The following is a 22,161-nucleotide window of genomic DNA, read 5'->3' as shown; positions in this document are numbered from 1 at the left end:
TTTTTTTCCATTTGGCAGGTTCAAGTTTCCACGAGGATACCAAAGCCCCAAGATTTGATGTTTCTGGAAAACCAAAGATGCTTCTAGGAAAAAAAAAATATCTTTACAAAACCTATTTGTAATCCTGCAATAATGTTCATAGGATCACAGAATCCCAGAACCATTTGGGTTGAAGGGGCCTTAAAGCTCATCCAGTTCCAACCCCCTGCCACTAGAGCAGCTTGCTCCAAGCCCTGTCCAACCTTGAACACTGCCAGGGATGGGGCATCAATGACAAAACAAGTGCCTAAAAATGGAGTTACTAAGTACAATATATCAATTCAAATGCATGCCGTCCCCAGGATAAGTATATACGAATATCTGATACATCACACAAAGTCTTTATCTGTAGCTCTTCAAAAGCAGAGGAATGGTTAATGAAGAAAGGAACAGGAAAGCCTGTGAGGATGACAGCAACTGTAGACAATAAACCAGGATAAGAGACACCTAAAGAAGCTGGGTGCTAAATCTGACTTTCCAGGTCAATGCAGAAAGATGCTATTGAGAAGTATCTCACAGTACTTAATAGGTAATTTAGACAATGCTGAGAGCTAGGTGGTAGGTGGAAAGACACGTGCTTTAAGGAGAGAACAGTGTGATGAATTGAGACAGGGAGAAAGAAGCACCTCAGAAGTACTACAAGATGGTTCTAAATGGAGCTTGATCCTGCATGGCTTGTTGGGTATCCCTTGACTGCTGAAGTAACGGAGAGCTGAGCTCTAGTAAGCGTTTGGTAAATTACTACACTCTCCGATATCAGCTCTGAATGCACCTTCAGCAGTTTATCATGTCAAATTAATGGGAGGAATAAAACCAGTGCGATTCCTGGACTATCAATGATTTTTAATTAATCACCTATAATGGGAACATTTGTTAATTCTGTAGAACAAGACAGAGTTGGGCTCTTTGACAAATACCTTCATTCCTCAGCTCAATGACCAAGACCCGCTATTTACAGAAGATCTTGAAGACACCTATTCTAGAATAATACCTCTCCTTTGGGAGCCTGTTTTCTATGGGTACATAGCTAACTGAGCAAACCATGAGCCATCATATCCCCATCACGGCAGTTTATCTCAAGCAAAACAATCAAACTCCATGTAGTTGAGACCAATCCTCCGCCATACATCAAACACCAGATACATCATCCTCTCGGATTAAGCTTAATATCATTGTGGAGAAAGGAATTATTTAACAGCTGGACAAGTTCTTTTCAGTGTGAAGGTTATTGACCTTTGGAACAAATCATCAGAGAAGTGGAGGTGCCTCTCCAAGTCCTCCAGTGACTCTCTGGAAGCCCTTTGCAGTCAAAAAAAACTATGGGGTTTAAAACCAGTGCCACTTTTGAAGTTGTGTGGCCCTTGATACAAGAAGGGAAAGCAGATGGTTAAGTGCTTCTTCTCCACTTGATTTTTATGGGTTCCAGGGTAAGATATCCCCCCTCCAGCCTCCATTAGACATAAGAGGTAATGAAATACAAAACGTTACACCTACCTTTTACTCATAACCTATGTGGAAAACTCACTGAGCCATGTTAATTCTAGTCCCTTGTCTATTGTGGCAAAACAAAACAGTCTAGACCTTGCTCTCAAAAGCTAATATAATAAACATTTGGGAGCTAATCAGAAATAGAAAAAGGTTAATCAATTCCTCACATTGTGGAAGCTTCGTGCCCACTGGGACTCTTAATATATTCAACAAAGAAAAGGCAGCAAAGGAAATAGCCATAGATTTTCTTTTCAATTAAAACTTTCTAATAATTCAAAAGTGCCAGTGGGTTGGTTCCTTTCTGCATTGAGCAGTTTGTGTTCCAACGGCAGAGCACACCAGCAGCCTTCATTTCCCCATTTCATTTCGCATGCGACATGGATGGGGCTTTTCAAGCCAGAAGCCTAACATAGGATTTAGAGGCTCTGGGAATGAAAATGATAATGTTGGGGAAAGGAAAGGATCCAAAATTTACATTGAAATCCTGCCATTTTACTGCTACCAGGACAAGGGAGCACCTGAGTAGCTGTAAGTCAGTCTCTCTTGCATGTGAATATAGTATAGACGTTTTAAAAGGACTAAATAGGCATGTGCTAATACCACACCAAGACAAAGCAGACCACTTCAGACTGGCTTTTGTGCCACGAACAAAACATTCTCAGTAGGAGTCCCTTAAGGCTCCAGACAATTCTTCTTTCTTTCTGCTGAAGTAGTAGCTACAACCCCAGCACTGTTCTGTTCACCACCATGTAGGAAGGGAGTGAAAGGAAGTCCTCCAGCTGACCCTCCAGTAAGTAGATGGGAGGGAAAAGACTGAGGCAAGAGACATTTTCAAAGATTTAAGGATGGGTTTCAGTGCTCAAATCCTACTGAAAGTCACCGTGCCCTTGCTTTCCTTTTTCCTTTGGCAGTGTGACACTTTGCACTGAAACCATCTCTCCCACATTACACAATAAATTAACAGCAGAGTTTAGAATGGTTCCTAAGTCATAAAATGGTTTGGGTTGGAAGGGACCTTAAAGCTCCTCCACTTCCAACCCCCTGCCACGGGCAGGGACCCCTTCCACTGGAGCAGCTTGCTCCAAGCCCCTGTGTCCAACCTGGCCTTGAGCACTGCCAGGGATGGGGCAGCCACAGCTTCTCTGGGCACCCTGTGCCAGCGCCTCAGCACCCTCACAGGGAAGAGCTTCTGCCGAAGAGCTCAGCTCAGTCTCCCCTCGAGCAGGCTAAAGCCATTCCCCTTGGCCTGTCCCTATAGGCCCTTGTCCAAAGCCGCTCTAAAGCTTTCTTGTCAACCACCTTTAGGTATGGTGCCTCCGGCCATAGCTGACTGGTGGATCACCCTGCTTTCCAAATTCACGGGGAGGAAGGACATTCCGCAGTCTTGGAAAAAAAAGGTTGAGTTGTAGAAGCTCTCCCCTACATATCTTTGAATCTTACTTAACTCTAAAGCATGCTAGCCAGCATGACACATCTCTGTACTCACAAGTTCAAGCGCTAGTTTCTTTTTGTAATTGGAAGAGTAAGAAGGATCCAGAGCAGCAGGCTGAGATCTAGCCTTAGGTTCTTCCACAAATCAGAGCTGTAAACAGTGTGCAGACCTACATTAAAGGGAGCAGTGCAGAACTCCCTGATGGGATTATGCATAATGCAGGCCTGAGGATGCTCCCACTAACATCACTGCTACCTCACTCTCACACATGGGACAGAGCTGCTCGGAAGCGAGGGCAGATCAAAAGCTGCTGGAGAGCTTTGTACAAATGCTTGGTCAACTTCAATATTTGCAGCACATTTTCCTTCTGAGCACTAAGAATGAAGGGAACTGCAATCAGAGCTGGTTTCCAAACTATGTATAATCTGATGAATAACTGCCTTCTGCCAGCTGCAGCACAGTGCTCTACACCAAAGGTCTATCCCATGGGAGAAACAGAGGGACATGATGTGAGGAACACCGAGGCTTCTGTTTCCACAAGATCTTGGATGGGAGTTGACAATAAAATTACTACTAAAAATTATAGTTGGCAATAAAATTACTACTATAATGTCTTAGTCTCAGGATTTGTTCTATGTTCTCTGCCATAGGTTTGTGTGTGTATACACAGACACTGAACATCTGCCCCGACCTTCAGGGCTCCTTAATACACATTGTTAAATTAAAAGGATAATAATGGCCCAGAAAAATCACTGTGCTCATCTTTAATGTGAACAGTGATGAACCAGCCTTTAAGAATGACACTGGCGATTACTTCAGGACAATCAAGTAACAGCAGAGAAAAGGAGTCGGATGGGGAAGGACAGTGTCAGATGCACAGTTGAAACAATAGCTGGTTCGCCTGTCATTCATCCCAAATCACTGCAGGAGGGGGGAGAAACACTATTTATAACCTGTCAGTCTCAAGGAAGGAAATTACCATGATTTAATTAACACATGGAGAGGCTTCGGGCAATCACAGCGTTCTGGATTTCAGAAGGAGCACGTTTCAGGCCCAAGATGATTTAGAACATTAACAAATGCTAGCTGAACCAGGGCAAGAATTTGATGGCCTTGTTGGTTCCTTTTAAAGCATCCATCACGGCACAAAGATAATACAAATGGATGTGTTAGTGAAAGATGAGAGCAGTGAAGAATCATCTGGGGCTTTAGAGGCCATCACACAGGAGGAGAAGCTGATTGTTAATGAGAACTGAGTTTGAAAATGAGCAAACCCACACAACTCAGAACTATTCATCAAAGAAAGTCTATGCGTTGGAAAAGTCTGGGAAAAAGCCAAGTGAGGTTGCAGGACAGTGCAGGCAAGACACAGAGACTGACCTTCCCATGGAGAACCTGAAGCCAAGTAAGTCGTTCTTTGGCTTGATGCCCAGGAGTGAGCTCTAACCTACGCACAGTGCAACCAAAGGATATGGGATGGCCTTATCGCTGCACAGTACAGAGCTGGAGTCACCCAAGAAACAGGCTCTTAAAACCCAGACTGCCGTGCTCACTGGTCAGCTCATCTCCTGCAAGGAAATCATTCTTCATGTCTCCATCTCCTCTTTCCATTCCCTGCTTGTCCACACTACCTGCTGCATCCTATTCCCCCAGGCACAAATGATTCCTTCCATACCTTCATACAGTGATTAAACCTGGTAGTTGTCAGCTACTACCCAAACACAAAGAGTCATAATAACAACACTCCCCTTACATAGAGCTCACCACAGAACCATAGAATAGTTTGGGCTGGAAAGGACCTTAAGAACATCCAATTCCAAACCCCTGCCTTGGGCAAGGACACCTCACACTAAACCATGGCACCCAAGACTCCATCCAGCCTGGCCTTGAACACTGCCAGGGATGGAGCATTCACAGCTTCCCTGAGCAGCCTGTTCCATTGCCTCACCACCTTCATAATAAAGAACAAAGATGTTGAATAGGATCAGTCCCAACACTGACCCCTGAGAGTCACCACTCGTTACTGGTCTCCAATTGGACATTGAGCCGTTGACCACAACTCTTTGTGTGCAGCCATCCAGCCAGTTCTTTATCCACTGAGTGGTCCCTCCATCAAATTGATGTCTCTCCAGTTTAGAGACAAGGATGTTGTGCGGGACAGTGTCAAACCATCTTTCCCTTTGTATTGCTACTTCTTAATTGGATTAACAGGAATCACACACAGGGAAAACCTACCTTTTCATCTATGGAAATGAAACGTGACCAGAGTTTATGTACAAAAAGATATAATGAACCTTCTGCTTTAAAAATGGTTCTTTCGTTCTCTGCCCAAAGTTGGGGATTGCAACGCAAAGGGACTTAACAACCATCTGATTTTCCTCCTGATGTAACACTTCTGCAGTGCAGCTGAAATGCTTGGGCAGAAAATACTATTTTTATATGACAAAAAACTCACAAAATCCAGTATCAAAATGAAGATTAAGGTCAGCTTTCCCACTGAGGTCTTCACATACACAAAGCACACACTGATACACACACAGCATCAGTGGTCCATTGTTTATAATCATAAACTGATCATGCTGGTTTCCCCCTATAGGCTAAACCCCAAAACATTGTTTTTCTTTCTATTGTGGTGTATGCCAGAGGAAACTGAATAACACAGTGATGGTGAAAGAACAGGAGAAAGAATGGAGCCTTCACAGCAAAAAGCTGTTGCTTCAGATGGTGATGTATGTGACACAGGAATTAACTATTAGGAGAAAAGTTATTTATCTGACGAGTTTGGAGAGCTTCAGATGCTAAGTGCTGTGAAGAAAAGTGAACAGGAAACAACAAAGAGAAGTTCCAGCATCCTCACAAAGTCCTGTCATGTTCTGGAAGCTGCCCACTGACAGAGCCTCAGCCTTCAGGAAAGGCTCTGCCTTGCCAGCATCCACAAGCTTCTCATATTCCAGCCAACTACATTCAAATGTATCCAAAGAACCACATAAATATAGCTATACATGAGCTAAGAAACAAAGCTGGAGATCCTGCTGTAGCAGAATATACCCCAGATGGTGAGAAATTATAGATGATCAGCACGTTCTGGCCTTTCCTGCCTTCCCCATTCTTGCAGGTGGAACAATTCCCATTCCAGTGCCCGTGACAACAGTTCGATGGATACATCTGCCAGGAAGAGCTTCTGATTTCCTTGTGACTTAAACAGGCAAAGACAAAACACATTCACTAGGCCAAGAAGCAATATTCCCATCACCTAATGCCCTCTCAGGCCATGCCTTCACTGCACACTCTGGCTTCGGACAAAGCTGGAATGCTGCAGCTAGGAACGGAGATAACTCCCTGGACATCCCTCAGAACTGATCCAGTCATCTTTGTGTGCAGATGGACAGATCTACAGGCAATCTAAGCTCCTCTGGCTGCACAACAGGCAGATGTGATAAAAGCTGATTAGTGTCAAAAATGTTTACTGCTGCAGCCCATCTGTGCTCAGCCCTAAAATACCTGCCTTGAAATGACCAAATTCCAGGACTTTAGGAGTGCTAGAAACACAAATCGCCCTGGAATTTTTCACATCCCAATGTTTACAACATGGACAGCAGAGAGCTGCACACTTCCATACACACAGCAGCTCCTGCTGGAAAAACACGGGAGCTGCTGGACACGACAGGTCCCATCGCAATGGGAGTAACACACCAGCACAGCCGAGACCTCAGCTGTCACCCCAAAGGCTTTGGAACGTGAAGGTCTCTTCTACCCGGAGCAGACAGTCTGCCGAGAGGAGTACGTGTGAACAAGGTAAACTCGTGCACAGCTCTGGTTATTCCCAGCACCCAGCCCAGCTCACATTGCGCTGTGCTGTGAACAGCCCTTGGAGTTTAGATAACAGTTCAACATCAAGAATCAGCTCAACTCGTTCATTCTGGTGGAGGGTTAGGAACGTTTCAGGTAGTGGGATACTTACTAAGAAGACTGCTTGCCCCTTTGGTGTGGGGTTCTGGAGATTTTGTTTGATTTGGGGGTTTTTTGGTGTGCGTGTTTTAAAGGAAAATACCCACAAATGAACAGGTTCAGCAGATTTCTTTGCCATTTCTTTTTGCCTTCTCCCTCCTGGCACAAGCTACATAACGGAGTAGAACTGATTTTTTTCTCCTCCCTAAAATAGTGGCAGCACATCAGAGAGTTTGAGCAAAAGCAGAAGAGGTGAGAGAAAGGAAAAGAGGGATGGAAATGGCAAACTGCGCCCGTCACAACACTGGCAATGCAAGAATCCTTCATAGGGCCTCAGCAATGAATACAATAGGAATACAATAGGAACACAAGTATCTTGCACAAAGGTTTTACAATGCAGCATCCTCTCCATTTGAGCAGTTCTCACTGTGTGTAACTCAAACCATGAGGTCTCTAGGAAGTGGCAAAAGTAGGGAATTAGCTGCATTATCCCAGAGTAAATCACTTCCAAGGTCACAGCAGCACCTGTAGAGCAACAGCAGATCTCAGACAAGCTGATTTGCACCCAGGCACCTGAGGAAGGACTTTGAGAAGCATTCAGCATCCTCCTGCAGTTTCCTTTTCCAATTGACAGCCCGTGTCTCAATTGCTGCTGATGCACAGCTGGCAGAGCTCTGCCGGAAACACGGCCACTCATTTGGGGAATATCTTTGTGAAGTCTCACACTTTACAAGTGCTGAGCACAGGGAAATTCAGCCCCGTGTTTATTGCTGCATCACTGGTACTTCTATAGCACAACTTCCTGCATATTGACAGTATCCTTGCAGTAACCAGGATGCAATGCAGTTCAGCTCTTTCCTGTGAGGGTGCTGAGGCGCTGGCACATGGTGCCCAGAGAAGCTGTGGCTGCCCCATCCCTGGCAGTGTTCAAGGCCAGGCTGGACACAGGGAAGGTCTCTAGCAGAAGGTGTCCCTGCCTGTGGCAGGGGCTGGAGCTGGATGAGCTTTAAGGTCCCTTCCAACCCAAACCAGGCTGTGCAAATGACAAGTACGCAATGCTAAGGAAGGCTCTGAATAGGAATAAACACCCATTTCTACCTTTGGTCCTAATCCTGAAGACATTTCTAAAATCACCTTCTCCTCAACCCTCCCTCTGGCCTTCTGCCTAAAAGATTTCACCTCTGAGCCACTTCTGACATATTCTTTCCAGCTATACCGCAGGAGGAAAAGCAGAATCAGCTCAGGCTCTGCTTACTCTCCTGACGCAACCAGAGAGCTTACAACAGAGATTCATTAGATTGATTCACCCTTCAGTTGACAACTCAAGCAAGAATTCAAGGTCCATCCATAGTCCCAGGGAGGTGGAGAAAGCAAGGCAGGGAAGGATCCACAGCACAGACAGATATAGGAAAGCCAAATTAACAATGCCCATCCTAGTGTGTTCCAAAGCAGTCACTGGATAGAAAACCACAACACTATGGCCTGTAGTGATGACAATAACTGACAATTCCTGCTGCCCCCTCATGCTTCACCTCCCATATTCTCTTTGTAATGGGATCACTTTCCTTTTGCATTCCCCCAAGCTGTAATGAACTCACACCTCTCCTTGGAGTGCTTGCTGATACTCCTTGTAACAACATCAGGTTGATGACCAAAGGGAACAGGATCACTGCTTGGGTGATTTCCCACACAAAGTCACAAGATCCCCTGAGCTCAGGCTTAGCCCCTGGGCAGCCCTTCAAAGGTGAGTTACAGAACCATGAGCCCCTTCCAGAACTGAAGCTTCGGACAAACAGTGTCTGGAGATGGAGACTATGTTGGTTTTGCCTTCCTGCATCTGTTCAGAACACCACAGTCATGGTGTTTAATAACTAAATAACAAACATAGTAGCATGTCAACATTTCCTTTGAAATAAGGCTCAAAAGGAGGAGGTCAACAGCATCCCACCACATCTGCATGTGTTGCATTCCTTCCCAATCTGTGTCTGCCCACTGGCAAGAGGGGAGGAAGCAGAATTCAAAATGAACATAACTTTGTGTGATGGATTTAGCATGTCTGAATACAAGTGACAACTGCTTTACTGTTCACTGCTGGAAAACACAAGAGCATCACCACAGAGATGGGTTGTTTGCGAGGAGGTGGGCTGATGTGGAGAGATATAGAGAAGGAAAAGTGTAAGAAGTAACCTCACAGGGTCTGTGTCAACCATCCCTCAAACGGTTTCATAGCGACTGTGCTCAGTTAACAGGGAAAAGATGCTCATTTGTTTGGTGGGTGCTGTTGGGTTTGTATCTACTAGCCTGAGGAACAGGAGATGAATGACCTTCCAGTAGAAAGAAGGAAACATTTCTGTACCAATGTTCCTTCTCCCCATGTACCTTCCCAGTGTGCTGTATGCAGCTATTTTGTGTGTGGTATGTATGAAATACATAATATTACAGCTTGGTTTATGAAACTGCTTTTTATGGCCCCCAGATCTTCAGCAAATGTACAAATAAATATGAAGGAGAGAGGGAATATGATGCACATACACAAAGCAAAGCAAATACCAAAATGAGATAGCAGCAGTCTGCTAACTGGATGGCGAGAGCCAAACTCATCAGCATCCAGTTATTTCACAAACCCTTGCCAATAGACTAAATAGAATTCCATAGGCCAGGTGTCAGTGATTATAATCCCACTGATGCCAAGAGAGTTGCTCCCATTTACAGCAAGCCTGGCTTTGGCGCTGTCTCTGTAGTACAAGGAATAATTCATGAAGCATAAGCTTGCAAAAGCAGCCACACCAAGTGTACCTGTAACTCCCTTAGCTGCAGTGGAAGGACCCAACACAGGGCAGCTCTCAGCTGCCTGTGTTCCTTTGTTATACCCTAGAAACCTCACAGAGCTTAAACCAACCACAAACACCAGCCCTGCTCGCACGTGCAGTGCTGGGAAAAGAAGAACCTGCATAAATACCTGGGCATGATACTTCAAGGGCAGTTCTGCCACAGAAAACAAGTGATTTATCATAGAATCCCAGACTGGTTTGGGTTGGAAGGGAGCTTAAAGCTCATCCAGCTCTAACCCCTGCCATGGGCAGGGACCCCTTCCACTGGAGCAGCTTGCTCCAAGCCCCTGTGTCCAACCTGGCCTTGAGCACTGCCAGGGATGGGGCAGCCACAGCTTCTCTGGGCACCCTGTGCCAGCGCCTCAGCACCCTCACAGGGAAGAGCTTCTGCCTAAGAGCTCAGCTCAGTCCCCCCTCGGGCAGGTTCAAGCCATTCCCCTTGGCCTGTCCCTACAGGCCCTTGTCCCAAGCCCCTCTCCGGGTTTCCTGCAGCCCCTTTAAGCACTGGAGCTGCTCTCAGGTCTTCCCGTAAGGAACCTTCTCTTCTCCAGGCTGCCCCAGCCCAGCTCTCTCAGCCTGGCTCCAGAGCAGAGCTGCTCCAGCCCTCGCAGCATCTTTGTTCATGAATGAGATAAGCTGGATACCTCTAAACCCCAAATCACCCCTGTGAATGCACTAGCCATGCTCACACATTCTAAGGCCCCACTCAGGAGCCATTCATTATCACCCAACTGCCAACAACAGAGTATGCTCAGGCATCCTTCCCAGGTTAAAATGGAGCTAAGCCAGTAATTCTCCTCTGAAAGACACACCATTTTGGACACCTTGGCTGCTTACAGAATGTGTGGGGTAGACATGTGAAAGCAGGCAATCATTTGAAAAACATCACTGAGAAAAGGAAAATCAAGAAAGTCATAACCAGTGCGTCCTGAAAGCCCTCCTGCCTCCCTCGTGTTAGCAACCAGACCCTCTTCTCCGCTATTCATGGTCTTTGTTAGGGGGAGAAACGCACTGAGCCCAGTGACTGACAAGTCAGACCACAGGAGGATGGGCCTGAGCTAGGACCCACTTTAGAAAATAACACTTTTCCTATTTCCTACAAGTATGTACTTCTGGGTAAATGAGTAAATAATGACATGTTCCACTTTCTTTTTTTCCCCTAAATATAAAAGCTCTCCACTGCTGAAGCCACTACAAGATTATTTCTTCTCACCATTTTTAAGTACTGTACAGTGCATATCTATCCTTTTACAAGTGGAACCTTGTAGCTATGGAGACGAAGAATGTTACATCCAAGCTGAAGACAGTATTTCAGTGGGGGCCTTATGGTTGCTACATGTGCCTTCAATGATCTGCTGTGTTCTGTTGCCTGAAGTCTTCTGCAACAATCATACCAAGCCACCGCACAGTCACAGCGTACAGTCACAGCACTATCATGTGCAGTACAGTCTTCCTGATCTACAACCTAACCAAGGATCCCACAGACAACACAATAAACAGCTTGAGTCGATCTTAATGCCACCTGAGCAGAGCAGTGGAAGAAAGCTGTTCTGGAAAGCAGGCAGACTGGGGTCCCCTTGTGTTTAATGCTGGGTCTAACAGTCAACATGAAGAAATGATACCACACTGACCTTCTGTTATAAGCCTTCTTCAGCTCTTCATCTATCTGCCATAGCCCAAATTACCCCAATTTCAGTCACCCAAACGACATCACCCATTCCCTGTCTCTGTGTGCTACAATCGCGATCTGAATTTCATTACAGATGATGGTTTCATGAAATGGACTTTCAGTTGTGTGTGCAAATTCAGCTGCCTGCACATCACCTTGGTGTAAATTAAACAGCAGTTTAGTCAAGCTAATGAAACTTCAGCATTGTTAAACCTGAGCATGAAGAGGAGACAGCCCTTCAGGTCAAATTAATGCTCCCTGTGACAGCCAGTGAAAATGCAAACTAACCCAGTTAGCATCACTTACTTTCTACTGCTGCTAACAGAGAAAAAACCCCACACCTTCGTTCACATGGTACTGGCAGACATGACAATGGTCTGACAGGTCATTTTCTTTTCTGAAGGTAACACTGCTCCAGAGAAAGTAATGCCAAAACAAAGCATATCTGTCTACCCTTTAGTTCTGTGGCCCACAAACTAAACTAGCTGGGGATTTCAGTGCCAAACAGGAAACATCTTAAAGATGCCTGTCCTGGTACTGGCATCTTATTGTCAGAATGGAAAACCATCTACTTTTAAAAGCTCAGGATCCAGAACTGCAGCCTGTCCAGCTCTGCTCATCTTTAACAGACCTTTCACACTACCTGACTGTCAGAGACAGGGGTCAGAATCTACCAGAGACAAACCCAATGTGCATAAACGGATATGAATGTATTTCATTAAGCACTCTCAGGTAGGATGTCCACAACACTGAGGCAAAATCAACCACAATCCTCTAATACCTCATGACATGCAGGAATAAGCAACAAGTACTGAGATGTAGTTGTGCAAATCTTCCTTACCGGCTATATAAGCAAGCAATGGCATTCACAAGTAAAAACATCTCTTGCATACACATTAATAGAGTCATTGACAATAAAGCAATGAAAACCCACGGTATTCTCTTGTCAAAGCTCAAGAGCAGACAAAAGAAGCACTGAGAACTTCTCCTATTTGTATTTCCCATGCTGCTGACTCAAAATCATAACATGGCCTTAAGCGTGTGAAGCTATTAACTCCAGCAGAGCTCTTCTCAAGCTCAGCCTTCACTCATCACTAAAATGGAATTAAAAATAACAAGAATCCCCCTCTCCCGACCCAGATATTTGCAAATGTACTGTTTGCCTCGAGGCCTTGACAAGCTCCAGTTCAGCAGAGCGAGTGAGGCAGCAGGTATGCTCCTGCTCCTCCAGGAAACCAGTGCCTGCCTCTAAGGTTGCGCTGCAGTCCTGTTGGCCCCACGTTTCCTCCTGAACCAGACAGAACACGCAGAAAGTCTTTGGTGTGCCTTTAACTAGGCCATAAACCCCTCAAGATCTGAGGTGGGGTTTTGAGTAAAGAGGTTTTCAGATTCATTTTTAAAACAGAAGAGGTTCTTAAACTCCTCTGTTTCTACCAACACATTAAAAATGGGACTCTTATGGCCACTGCTAATAAAATGGGTGCAAGAAGGAGAAAATAACACTCCAAATTCCTCTGTCATAGTTATTTACTTCAACTTACTCTACTGATAAGTCTGAATTATTCAGTATCATCCCCATCCCTTCCCTGGCCATTGCTATTTAATGAGATAACCTTTCACACTGAGCAAACCCAAAAGCACAAATTCTCATTAAACTTTCTAGTGTTTAGAGATACCTCAAGAGCTTCAAACATTTACCTCTCCTTCCCAGCAGCTGAAATGGTTTTAGGAGGATCATGGTTCATACCTCACATTCCCTGGAGCCAGAGATGGTATACGTGCAGGGCCCAGATCCATTAACCGATACATCCATGGTCTCAGAGTTTGTTGGCTTGTAGTCCACGTAATATTCCTGTAAAGGGGAGTTCATTTGCCTTTCAGACTCTCGGGCCTTTTTCCTGCGCCTCTTCATGAGCGTGTGCTGCTGGAGCTGTTTCATGCTGGCTGGATAACGCTTCCAGGACACGTAGATAACCAACAAAATCATGGCCACGGAAAGGAAGAGGGCCACGCTCCCAGCAATGATCTTGTGAAAGGAAACATGCTCGTACTCTGGTTCCACTCCAGGTGTTGGGAGCTCTGCAGAAGGGCTTGGCACAATAGATGTTGGCTGGTTGCTTTCCAGTTTGGAAATGGTAGGTTTGGGAATGAAGAAAGGTCTCTGGGGGGTTTTGGGTGGCTGGTACGATCTTTCAGTAACCACCACCTGGATTTCAGCACAGATATTATATGTTTCCACAGCATCGCTCACTTTTTCACCCTGGATATGTTTAGGGCCTGCACATATCATAGTGCTTTCCTTATTTCCCTTGAAATTCTTAAGCCAAGTAAACAGAGGGCAAATGCTTCGAGTACATTCCCACATATTTCCGGACAGAGTGATGGAGATGAGCGAGATCCACGTATTGATGGTCTCTTGAGAGATGTTGGTGAGTTTGTTGGAATCCAGGTTCAGCTTTTGCAGGTTGGGGAGGCACTGGAAGGTCCCAGGTTCTACCCCTGTAATGTCATTTCCTGATAAATCCAAGTTGTGCAAGGAACTCCAAGTCCAAGTTAACCCTTGGCTAATAGAGCGGATCCGATTCCACTGCAAATAAATGGAGCGGAGGTTGAAGAGGCGTGGGAAGTGGGCAAAATTGATCTTAGAAAACTGGTTGTGCTCCAAGTGGAGCTCTGTCAACTTCAAAAGGCCAGCGAAAGCGTTACGGGATAAGCTCCGCAGGCGGTTGTAGCCCAAATCCAGGAAGTCCAGGTTCCGGCAGTCCTGGAACACTCGGATGGGAACGGTTTTCAGCGAGTTGGACCGCAAATGCAGGATCAGGAGTTTCCGGAGGCCCTTGAACTGCTCAGACTGCAACACCTGCAACTTGTTGTAGGACAGGTCCAGGTTGCGGAGGTTGGGGACTGGGTGGAACGTTTTGTTGTGCAGATGGGTGATTTTGTTGGAGCTCAGAATTAATTCCTTCAGCCTGCGGATGCCCTGAAACGCATCCTCATCCACGGAGCTGATGTAATTATGGTCAAGATAAAGCCATATGAGCTGATTGAGGCCCGCAAACTGATTTGATTTCAGCTTCTGGATGCTGTTGTACCGTAAGGATAAGCCTTGAGACCCTCCAGAAATGTTCTGAGGGATGTCTCTGAATGCATGGGACTCGCAGTACACGATCTTGCCATCACATCTGCAGTTCTTGGGGCAAGCTCGCTGAGCCCCTGCGAGCATCACAAGCAGCACGGTAGGAAGCAGCACTAACACCACACTCATGCCTCTCAGCTGCTTAATTAAATGGAAACCTACAATATTAAAAAGAAAACAAATGTGCATTGTAAAGCTATTAAAAGAAATTACCAACAGATTACAGACGTCAGTGGGGTTTCTAATAAAACATTAGTGAGGCAGTGGATTTGGAAGACAACCTGTTTGCCTCCTGTCTTGAGCTTTTGTTGCGTAAATGCCTGTCCTTTTTGAGTTTCTGGCTTGCCATCTCACCGTCCCCAGTACTACTCTTGTTATTCAATTACTTTTGTGTGATTTATGATGCTTTAGAAGGACCCTTAGAGCCTGTTCTCTATTCATTTTCCTCCTGTACATCATCTCTCAATGTAGCTGGTATATCTTTACCGCTAGATGCTGAGGTTTTAACAATAAACATATTTGTCAAGTCACTGTGCTGAATGCTCCATAGTGCTGGAAAGGAAATGAACCAAAGCTGCTGGTCTTTATATGCTGCTAAATGTGTTCCTTCATAAAATCAGCTTATAGTCCAATGCCTCCAAAAATTACAGCAAAAAGTGAGAAATCTACTCATCAGGAAGTTTGATCCATCTTTTAAATGTATATTTATTGTAAAATTAGACTCTAAGTAAAGGCTTTCCTTTTTGCACTGGGTCATTTGTTTGTAAGAGTAGCTTTAAGGAGGTTACTCATCATTTTTATGTACCTAAAATACATAAACAGATGCACAGAAACAGAAGTTCTACCATACCGAGAAGTAAACCATGGAATGCTAGTATGGGACCCCAATATCAGAAGCATTGTAGAAGACATTTCTATCAAACGAATCATAGCTTTAACACATATTCATTTCAAGTTGTCTACATGTAGCTGTGAATACCTAAGCATTTTTTATTTTGTATATTCATTATATACTCTATGAAACACAAATAACGCTGCTTCAGAGCAGCAAAGCACGGAAAGTTTAAAGGGGTATATTCCTATTTCAAGTCCCCTCTCTCTTCCCCAGCTCTACTGATGTAAAGACTGCATTTGAGATGTCACATTTATCACACAGGAGCAACGCTGGTACGTGAGGACAGGCACATTTCCCCCATTCTTGGAATAAGGAGGAAAGGAGGTGGAGGGGTTGTCAGAACACCCAACATCCATTCGCACGCTCGCCTTCGCCTGTGATGATTTTAGGACTGGTGCCTCTGTCCAGAGTTGCAGCCTCGCTAAGACTGAAATGCATTCCTCTAACAGGAAATATTTTAAGGGTGGTTTCTTATCAAGAAATAACTACTTTATTATTTGTCACACACACAAAAGCACCCCTGTGCTGCAGTTATTTAATCCCATTTGAAGCCAAGGGGCATTCTGCAAGATAATTCTTGATCTAAAATGCCCCTGACTATGTCACAGTCATATATGATACGTCTATTTATATGACTTTCACTTTAATGGCTAGCTCTTTAATTGAAATCCTCATCTCTTTGCTACTGCCTATGTGCCAGCAGCAGTCAGCTCAAAATCTGTTCTGGCTGTTCCAGACTTGGGGGCTGGCGGGGGGGAACGAAGGAAGGAAGGAAATAAACCTGTCACACTTGAAAAAATAAGACTGGCAAATGCCTGCTGGGGACCTACAGCAACCTTGGGTGATCTTTTCAAAGCCCAAACAAGCCTTTTCAAAACCATCTATAAAAGAAAACCTATCCCCCCCCCCCCCCCTTCCCTTTGCTTCCCACATACTGCAAAGTGTTAACGGTCCTTTCTGACAGCCTGTATAATAATACCAGTAGAAGCTCATTGAATAGGGATCTAAACCCAGCAGAAATGCTGTGTGAGCCTCATGCATACATGTACTTATCTAGACGAGTGCAGGTGTGTAGGTGGCTTGTGCAGGCAGCAAACGTCCTCTCTCCAGCCCTCAACTCAGTGCATGCATGTACAGACAAATTACATACAGAACCACTGCAGGAGGAAAGGTGTGTGTGTGTGTGTGTGTGTGTGAGGGGGGAATACATGATCTAAAAATACAATAGCAAGTACAGTGAGTCACCTGGCAAAGGAATGCACTGCTGCTGCTGCTTAGGCTGTTTCCCCCTCCGGAACAGCTTAATAATCCAGCTGAAAAATAAACCATCCAGCTGCAGCTCTGCTACCAAACAAACAAGAAAAGTTCACTTACCCATCCTTCTGTCATCCACAAACGTCCTCCTTTGCCTTTCTCCAGCTGTTTTCTTCTCTCTCTTCCCTTTTCTGCTCCCCCCTTTGCCTCTCTCTTTTGAAAACTGGTCTCTTTTCCTTAAACCATCAGAATCTTCATGTCACGGCACGGCTGCCACTCACATCACCTCCATCCAGCGTGCGTGCCAGAAACCCACACAAAGTTCCCTAGAGAGGACAAGCAAGAATTTTGGGGATGAGGAAGGGAAAGGATAGGGAAGGGGTTGGGGGTGGGGAAGACAGGACGAAGGATGGAGGGGGGGAGTTGGGGGGGGGGGGGGTAGGGAGGGACTCTAAGCTCTGAGAGCCATTGTGTAAGTCATCAGAGAACCATCAGCATTAAGTGGCAATCTGCAAGGCAAAGCTATAGCAGGCGATGAAGGTAAACCAACTTCTCTGGGAGAAATGAAAAGCTCTTCCCCGGTACCTAGCATTTGTCATTCTGCTGCCTTTAGCCATTCCCAGGCACAGCATTCCATCCTCCGGCTCCCCAGCTCCCGAGCAAGGCAGGCCTCCCGTGCTGGGGAAGACCCCAGTTTAAAAGCTACGCAGGAGAGGTTTATCCATTTAGCTGCTCAGGTTTAAAGTGTTTTGTAGCTGTGCTGAGAAGCAGCTCTTGTCTAATTCAGAAGGCTTTCCAGAGAGTGATGATGCTTTGGAGCTTGTTGGTGCTAATGTTCTAGTTTGTGATACACTGAGTGCCCTCCACTGGAGAAAACAGATCGCACATTAAAGGCATGAACAAGTGATCCTGTCATTGCTATGCAGACTTTCTTCCTTTGGAAGAGAAAATTAAAGACACAGCATTGCCTTGCCCATCATTATCCCCTCCCGTATCCCTCTGCCCTCCCTAGATTATGAAGTGGTTATATTAAGGATTTTCTGGCAGAGAGTGGAAAACAAAACTCCTGTTCCCTGGGTATTTGGCAACCTGCTCTTTTTCTAACCCACCTGACCTGTATGTTTTTCTTGGGCTAATTCTGAACTGTTTTGCTTTTCCTGTATGCACAGGGTGAGAACAGGAGACGGATTAAAAGTGTAAGCAGCATTAAAGGGTTGAAGCGCACAAACTGATCACACCAAAGGTACTGAACTGCACTCATCAAATCCAGTGCAAACATACTGAAAACAGCAGAGTTTTTCTCTTCTAGTCGAAGTGTCTGAGTCTGATAAACAATCCAGAACTGAAGCTGCAGACTTAGTGACACCTTTTTTCTCTAAGCCCCTCCTATGCCCCAGCTCTCCCCCATTCAGAAACAGTGATTTCTCGCAGCCATGACGCTGGTCTGGACCTCAGCAGACTTCACCCATAGCCTGAGTGGTGTGATCTAGGGTATGACATTGACACCCTCTCACCCCCTGCTATTTGGCTGGATCACTTGGGCTTGAATTAATGCTCACCCAGTTCAATGGGAAGAAGTCAAGGGGATTTGGAGCAAGCATGGTACCACACAGAGCTCCTCTGAGCTGGTTCTGGTTAGTCCTGGTAACCAGTATCAGCCTCAGCAAAGCCCCACACAGACACACAGGAACCATTTTGGGTTTCAAAGCAAATCTGGGCTTCTCCAAGGGCAGCACCACCTTGCTCCTGAGCATTCCTAACCTGCCTTCCTAGAGCTCATCTATCTGTGCTGTCTGTCCAGCTGCTCCCTCCTTTCCCTGTGCCACACAGACAGTAGATATGCCAAAAACAATTCCCCACCCAAACCTTGAGTTTAGATGCCAAAATGGTGGCAGTGCTTTTTAGGAAATCTGTCAGGAGCTAACCATTATGACTTAGTTTTTTTAGTACTTCTCATTCTGACTCAAGAGCACCCTGCTCAGCATGTTACAGCCCATATCCCTAAGGCTTCTGTGTACTACTACTTCTCATTCTATTCTAGAACAAAAATGAAACTTGGGTGAATCTCAAGGTCAGATTTTGGCCTCTTTTGGTTTATATATTCCTTGTTCCTGGCTCAGATCAACAGACCATTGCCTGCCCTTGCAATCTATCCCAACCGCAGTCAGCCCTGCCCAGCCTAAGTACGTGGTCTTGATCAGGGATCCCCACTGGAGTAAAAAGACTGGGACACAGAATGGGCCAAGCAGTTCAACTCCATTAATAAAACAATAAAATCCACAAAACAAGCCACAGAAGCCAACTTTTCATCTCCTGAATCTGCATCCAACTGCAACAGCTTAAAGCTTCTGATTAAAATAAAATGGGTTTCTTTGTCCCCTAATGAGACTCCGTCGCTATCTATAGATCAGAGATTGATCTATGTGAGAAAAATACCATAATTAATCACTATTTTTACTCTGAACTGGCCTGCAATACACACAACTCTCTTAACAAGATGCAGCATTTCGTTACCATAAATGATGCTGAAAGTGCTTTTTTTCATCTCTCTACTAACTACCTCTGCATTCCAGTCAGTCCCATTTTAGCGACGTTCATATTTATTCATGCTATAATTTCCTAATAAAAGTAAAAGCTAAAGTATGCACTTATTACACCTGGCATTGATAATTCTCCAGGAAGAGTCCATTTGAAATTCTGCCAGGTCTGAGAGTGATGTCAAAAGAAACTGTTCCGTTTCCAGGGGAAGTCTTTTCCCGGTTCCTTTGATCCTTCGCAAGCTGAAGCGGCGTTGTCATGAGCTGTCCTACTGCCACCTGCTCACTGAGCCTCAAAATCCCTCCATTCCTACTCAAAGCTTTAAATAATTTTGTTTTCATAAAACCCCTGTGATACTGTACAGGAAAATGTCAGACATTCCCAACTGGAAAACTTCAGCCCTAAACCCAAGTGAGCTTTCACTCAATGGCATGAATGTGCATTCGCCGTCCCCCTTTTGTACATTTTCTCCTAAAACAGAAAACAAAACTACCTGAATATTTGCCAAGAGGAAGAAATGGGGAAGTTTTAATCAGTGACTTTAAAAGGGAAAAACCTCATGGACAAAAGGAGGGTGAAAAAGCCCGCTTGTGGTTAGGGCTAACCCTAACCCGTCATGCAGCAAGAGGCAGAAGATCCCTACCCAAGACACCTGAAATGTTCTAAGTGCTCATCTGGTCCTCATCCAACCGGCAAGTTTTCCCACCACCTGACCAAGAGTTCCTTGGGTACATTATCCATACTAATAAGCTGTGTGTCATGGGATCTATAGTTTCTCTTCCAGGACAATGGAACTGCACGTCTCATTAAGGTGTTGATCAATAGGAACAGTTACATGGTATGCTGACACTGCAGAACACATCAAGAGCCCTCACAACCTGCCTGTAAGGAAGAGAAGGACATATCCACATACTCCTCTAGTACCAACTGGTGGGATACCAGAGATTTACAGCCCTGAATAACTTCTCCTAGTAGCATCATCAGTAGAACTACTGCTGAAAGGAAATGAGCTGATGCTCTTTGACCGGTTTCCTGCCCATGGAGACCTCGCAGGTTTGCACTGCCCTACTTAAAATGCTCCTTAGTGAGAAAGACATGAGGAAAATAAGCAAATTTAAGAGGTGCTTGGGCCTACCCAAGGTATTGCCAGATCCAGGTTTACAAAGCTCAGGACTCAGGCAGCAAACAGCACTTTATGTTTCCCTTTCATCTACTCAGCCATTAGATTGTATTCCAGTTGTATTTTCAAGGCTTTACAAAATCATTTAGACTCCCTGGCTAGATTTAGAGGTTTCAGGCACAAAAAGAACAATTGCAGTCATCCAGGCAGGATGTAAAACAAGAATCCTCCCTGAAATATTTCCACAGCAGACCCATAATTTCTGCAATGACATCCGTTCCATAAAGATGAGTGGCCTTTATCTGAAATCCACAAAGGATGGAGGAGCCACCCCATTCCTGGGCAAGCTGCTGCTGTGTACAACAATCCAAGTGATAAGAGTCAGAGCTCTTGGAAGCATCTGTGTCCAACATGAGCCCAACATCAGTGTCTCCCCCCAGCCAATGTCAATCTTACATCAGGCACAACAGTCACACACAAGCCTTTGCTCCTATTGTGCAACCAAAGACACAGCCCTCATACAGCATCTAGGAGACCTCTTGCCCTTTAGTGTATCTACAAAGGTTGAACTAACTCAAAGCATTAATTCAAGTTGTCTTGGCTGTGGTGAATCCGATCTTCAGTCAGTGCATCTCACCCAAGACAGCAGAAGACACTCCAGGACAAGCTGGACACTACACCAAATAGTGGGTTTAGATGCTCTCCAGCTCTTTTCAAACCATTATTCTCACCAGGATTCATTTCTTCTTCATGGAATTGAGGTTTTACTTAATTCTTTCTCAGACATGTAGTAACTTTTATTTATACATTATCTGCTTAGTGAGAAATATCTAATCTCAGCTTCATTGCTTTTAAAGCCTCTAATATAGCCTTAGACAACTCAATCTAAAAATAAGCAGGCAGCCCAACAATACAGACATTGCACATCCTAAGATTAACGAGAGCACAGCTCCTCCTCAAATGCAAGCCCTGCTTTTCTATCCAATGCCAAACCCTTAGTTTACAAGTCTAACAAGCAGTTTGCAGGATCATGTATCAGAATTGGCTGGCAGCAGGAGAGAGCCACAAAACACTTAAAATGTTTACTGCTGTCAACATTTGGGAGTCTGAAACAAAAAGATGGTTGCAACCACAAGAGTTCAACCACCCTCCATGTATGCTGGGTGTGTGGTACACTGGGCAAAGTGGGAAACAAAATGCTGCTGCTGATTTTCTGGAGTACGTAGAAGCCCATCTGTGATCCCCAAGTGAAGCACAGAGCTATTTAATTAAAATAACAAGAAGAGAACATTCCAGATGGATAATTATTCAACACAGGGTTGACTAGAGACTGTTAGAGGTATGAAGTCATGTCCATGTTATTAGGAACTGCATCTTTAAGCAAAGTTCTTCCCAGTTCTGGGATTCATGGTGAGGAGGTGCCTGTTATTGATCCCTAGCAGTGCTCAAGGTCAGGTTGGACACAGGGGCTTGGAGCAAGCTGCTCTAGTGGAAGGTGTCCCTGCCCGTGGCTGGGGGTTGGATCTGCGTGAGCTTTAAGGTCCCTTCCAATCCAAACCTTGTTCTTTTCCTGCAATGGTTTGCCTTCTTTGGCCTCAGCTGCACCCCCATCACTCACTCTTTCCAACCACTTAGCATTATTTCCAATGGAAAGTATTGACACCTCCAATCAGCCTGTTCAGCTTTCAGGTAAAGATCTTCAAGTGCCTGCATTCTGAATGAGCTTGCACATTCTACATGCTAAAAATGAGTCTAAATTCTGCAAGCTAATCTGGCACATTTTGAATGAAACAGATGTGTCCACATTTGAT

General features: G+C 45.0%; 1 protein-coding gene across 9 annotated transcripts in view; it reads right to left on the bottom strand.

Annotated features, from left to right (window-relative positions):
• LRRTM4 (leucine rich repeat transmembrane neuronal 4) overlaps window positions 1-22,161 on the bottom strand; it is a 489,302-nt gene that overhangs the window by 201,646 nt on the left and 265,495 nt on the right. For 8 of the 9 annotated variants that reach the window (XR_010608126.1, XR_010608125.1, XR_010608127.1 and 5 more), the window contains 2 exons: window positions 16,813-17,018; window positions 13,155-14,701 (listed from right to left, as the gene is read on the bottom strand). Coding sequence is in view for 1 of the 9 variants with exons in the window: in XM_065659276.1 (XP_065515348.1) it covers window positions 13,155-14,701; window positions 16,813-16,816 (1,551 nt within the window). In the remaining 8 variants the exon portion in view is untranslated. Of the gene's footprint in view, window positions 1-13,154; window positions 14,702-16,812; window positions 17,019-17,277; window positions 17,314-22,161 lie in introns of those variants that run through there. The other variant, XR_010608131.1, reaches the window with a different exon arrangement.

This window comes from Lathamus discolor, chromosome 22 (genome assembly GCF_037157495.1).
Source record: "Lathamus discolor isolate bLatDis1 chromosome 22, bLatDis1.hap1, whole genome shotgun sequence".
Lineage (NCBI taxonomy): Eukaryota > Metazoa > Chordata > Aves > Psittaciformes > Psittacidae > Lathamus > Lathamus discolor.
Note: the sequence above shows the minus strand (reverse complement) of the source record. Positions and strands in the feature narration are given on the sequence as shown.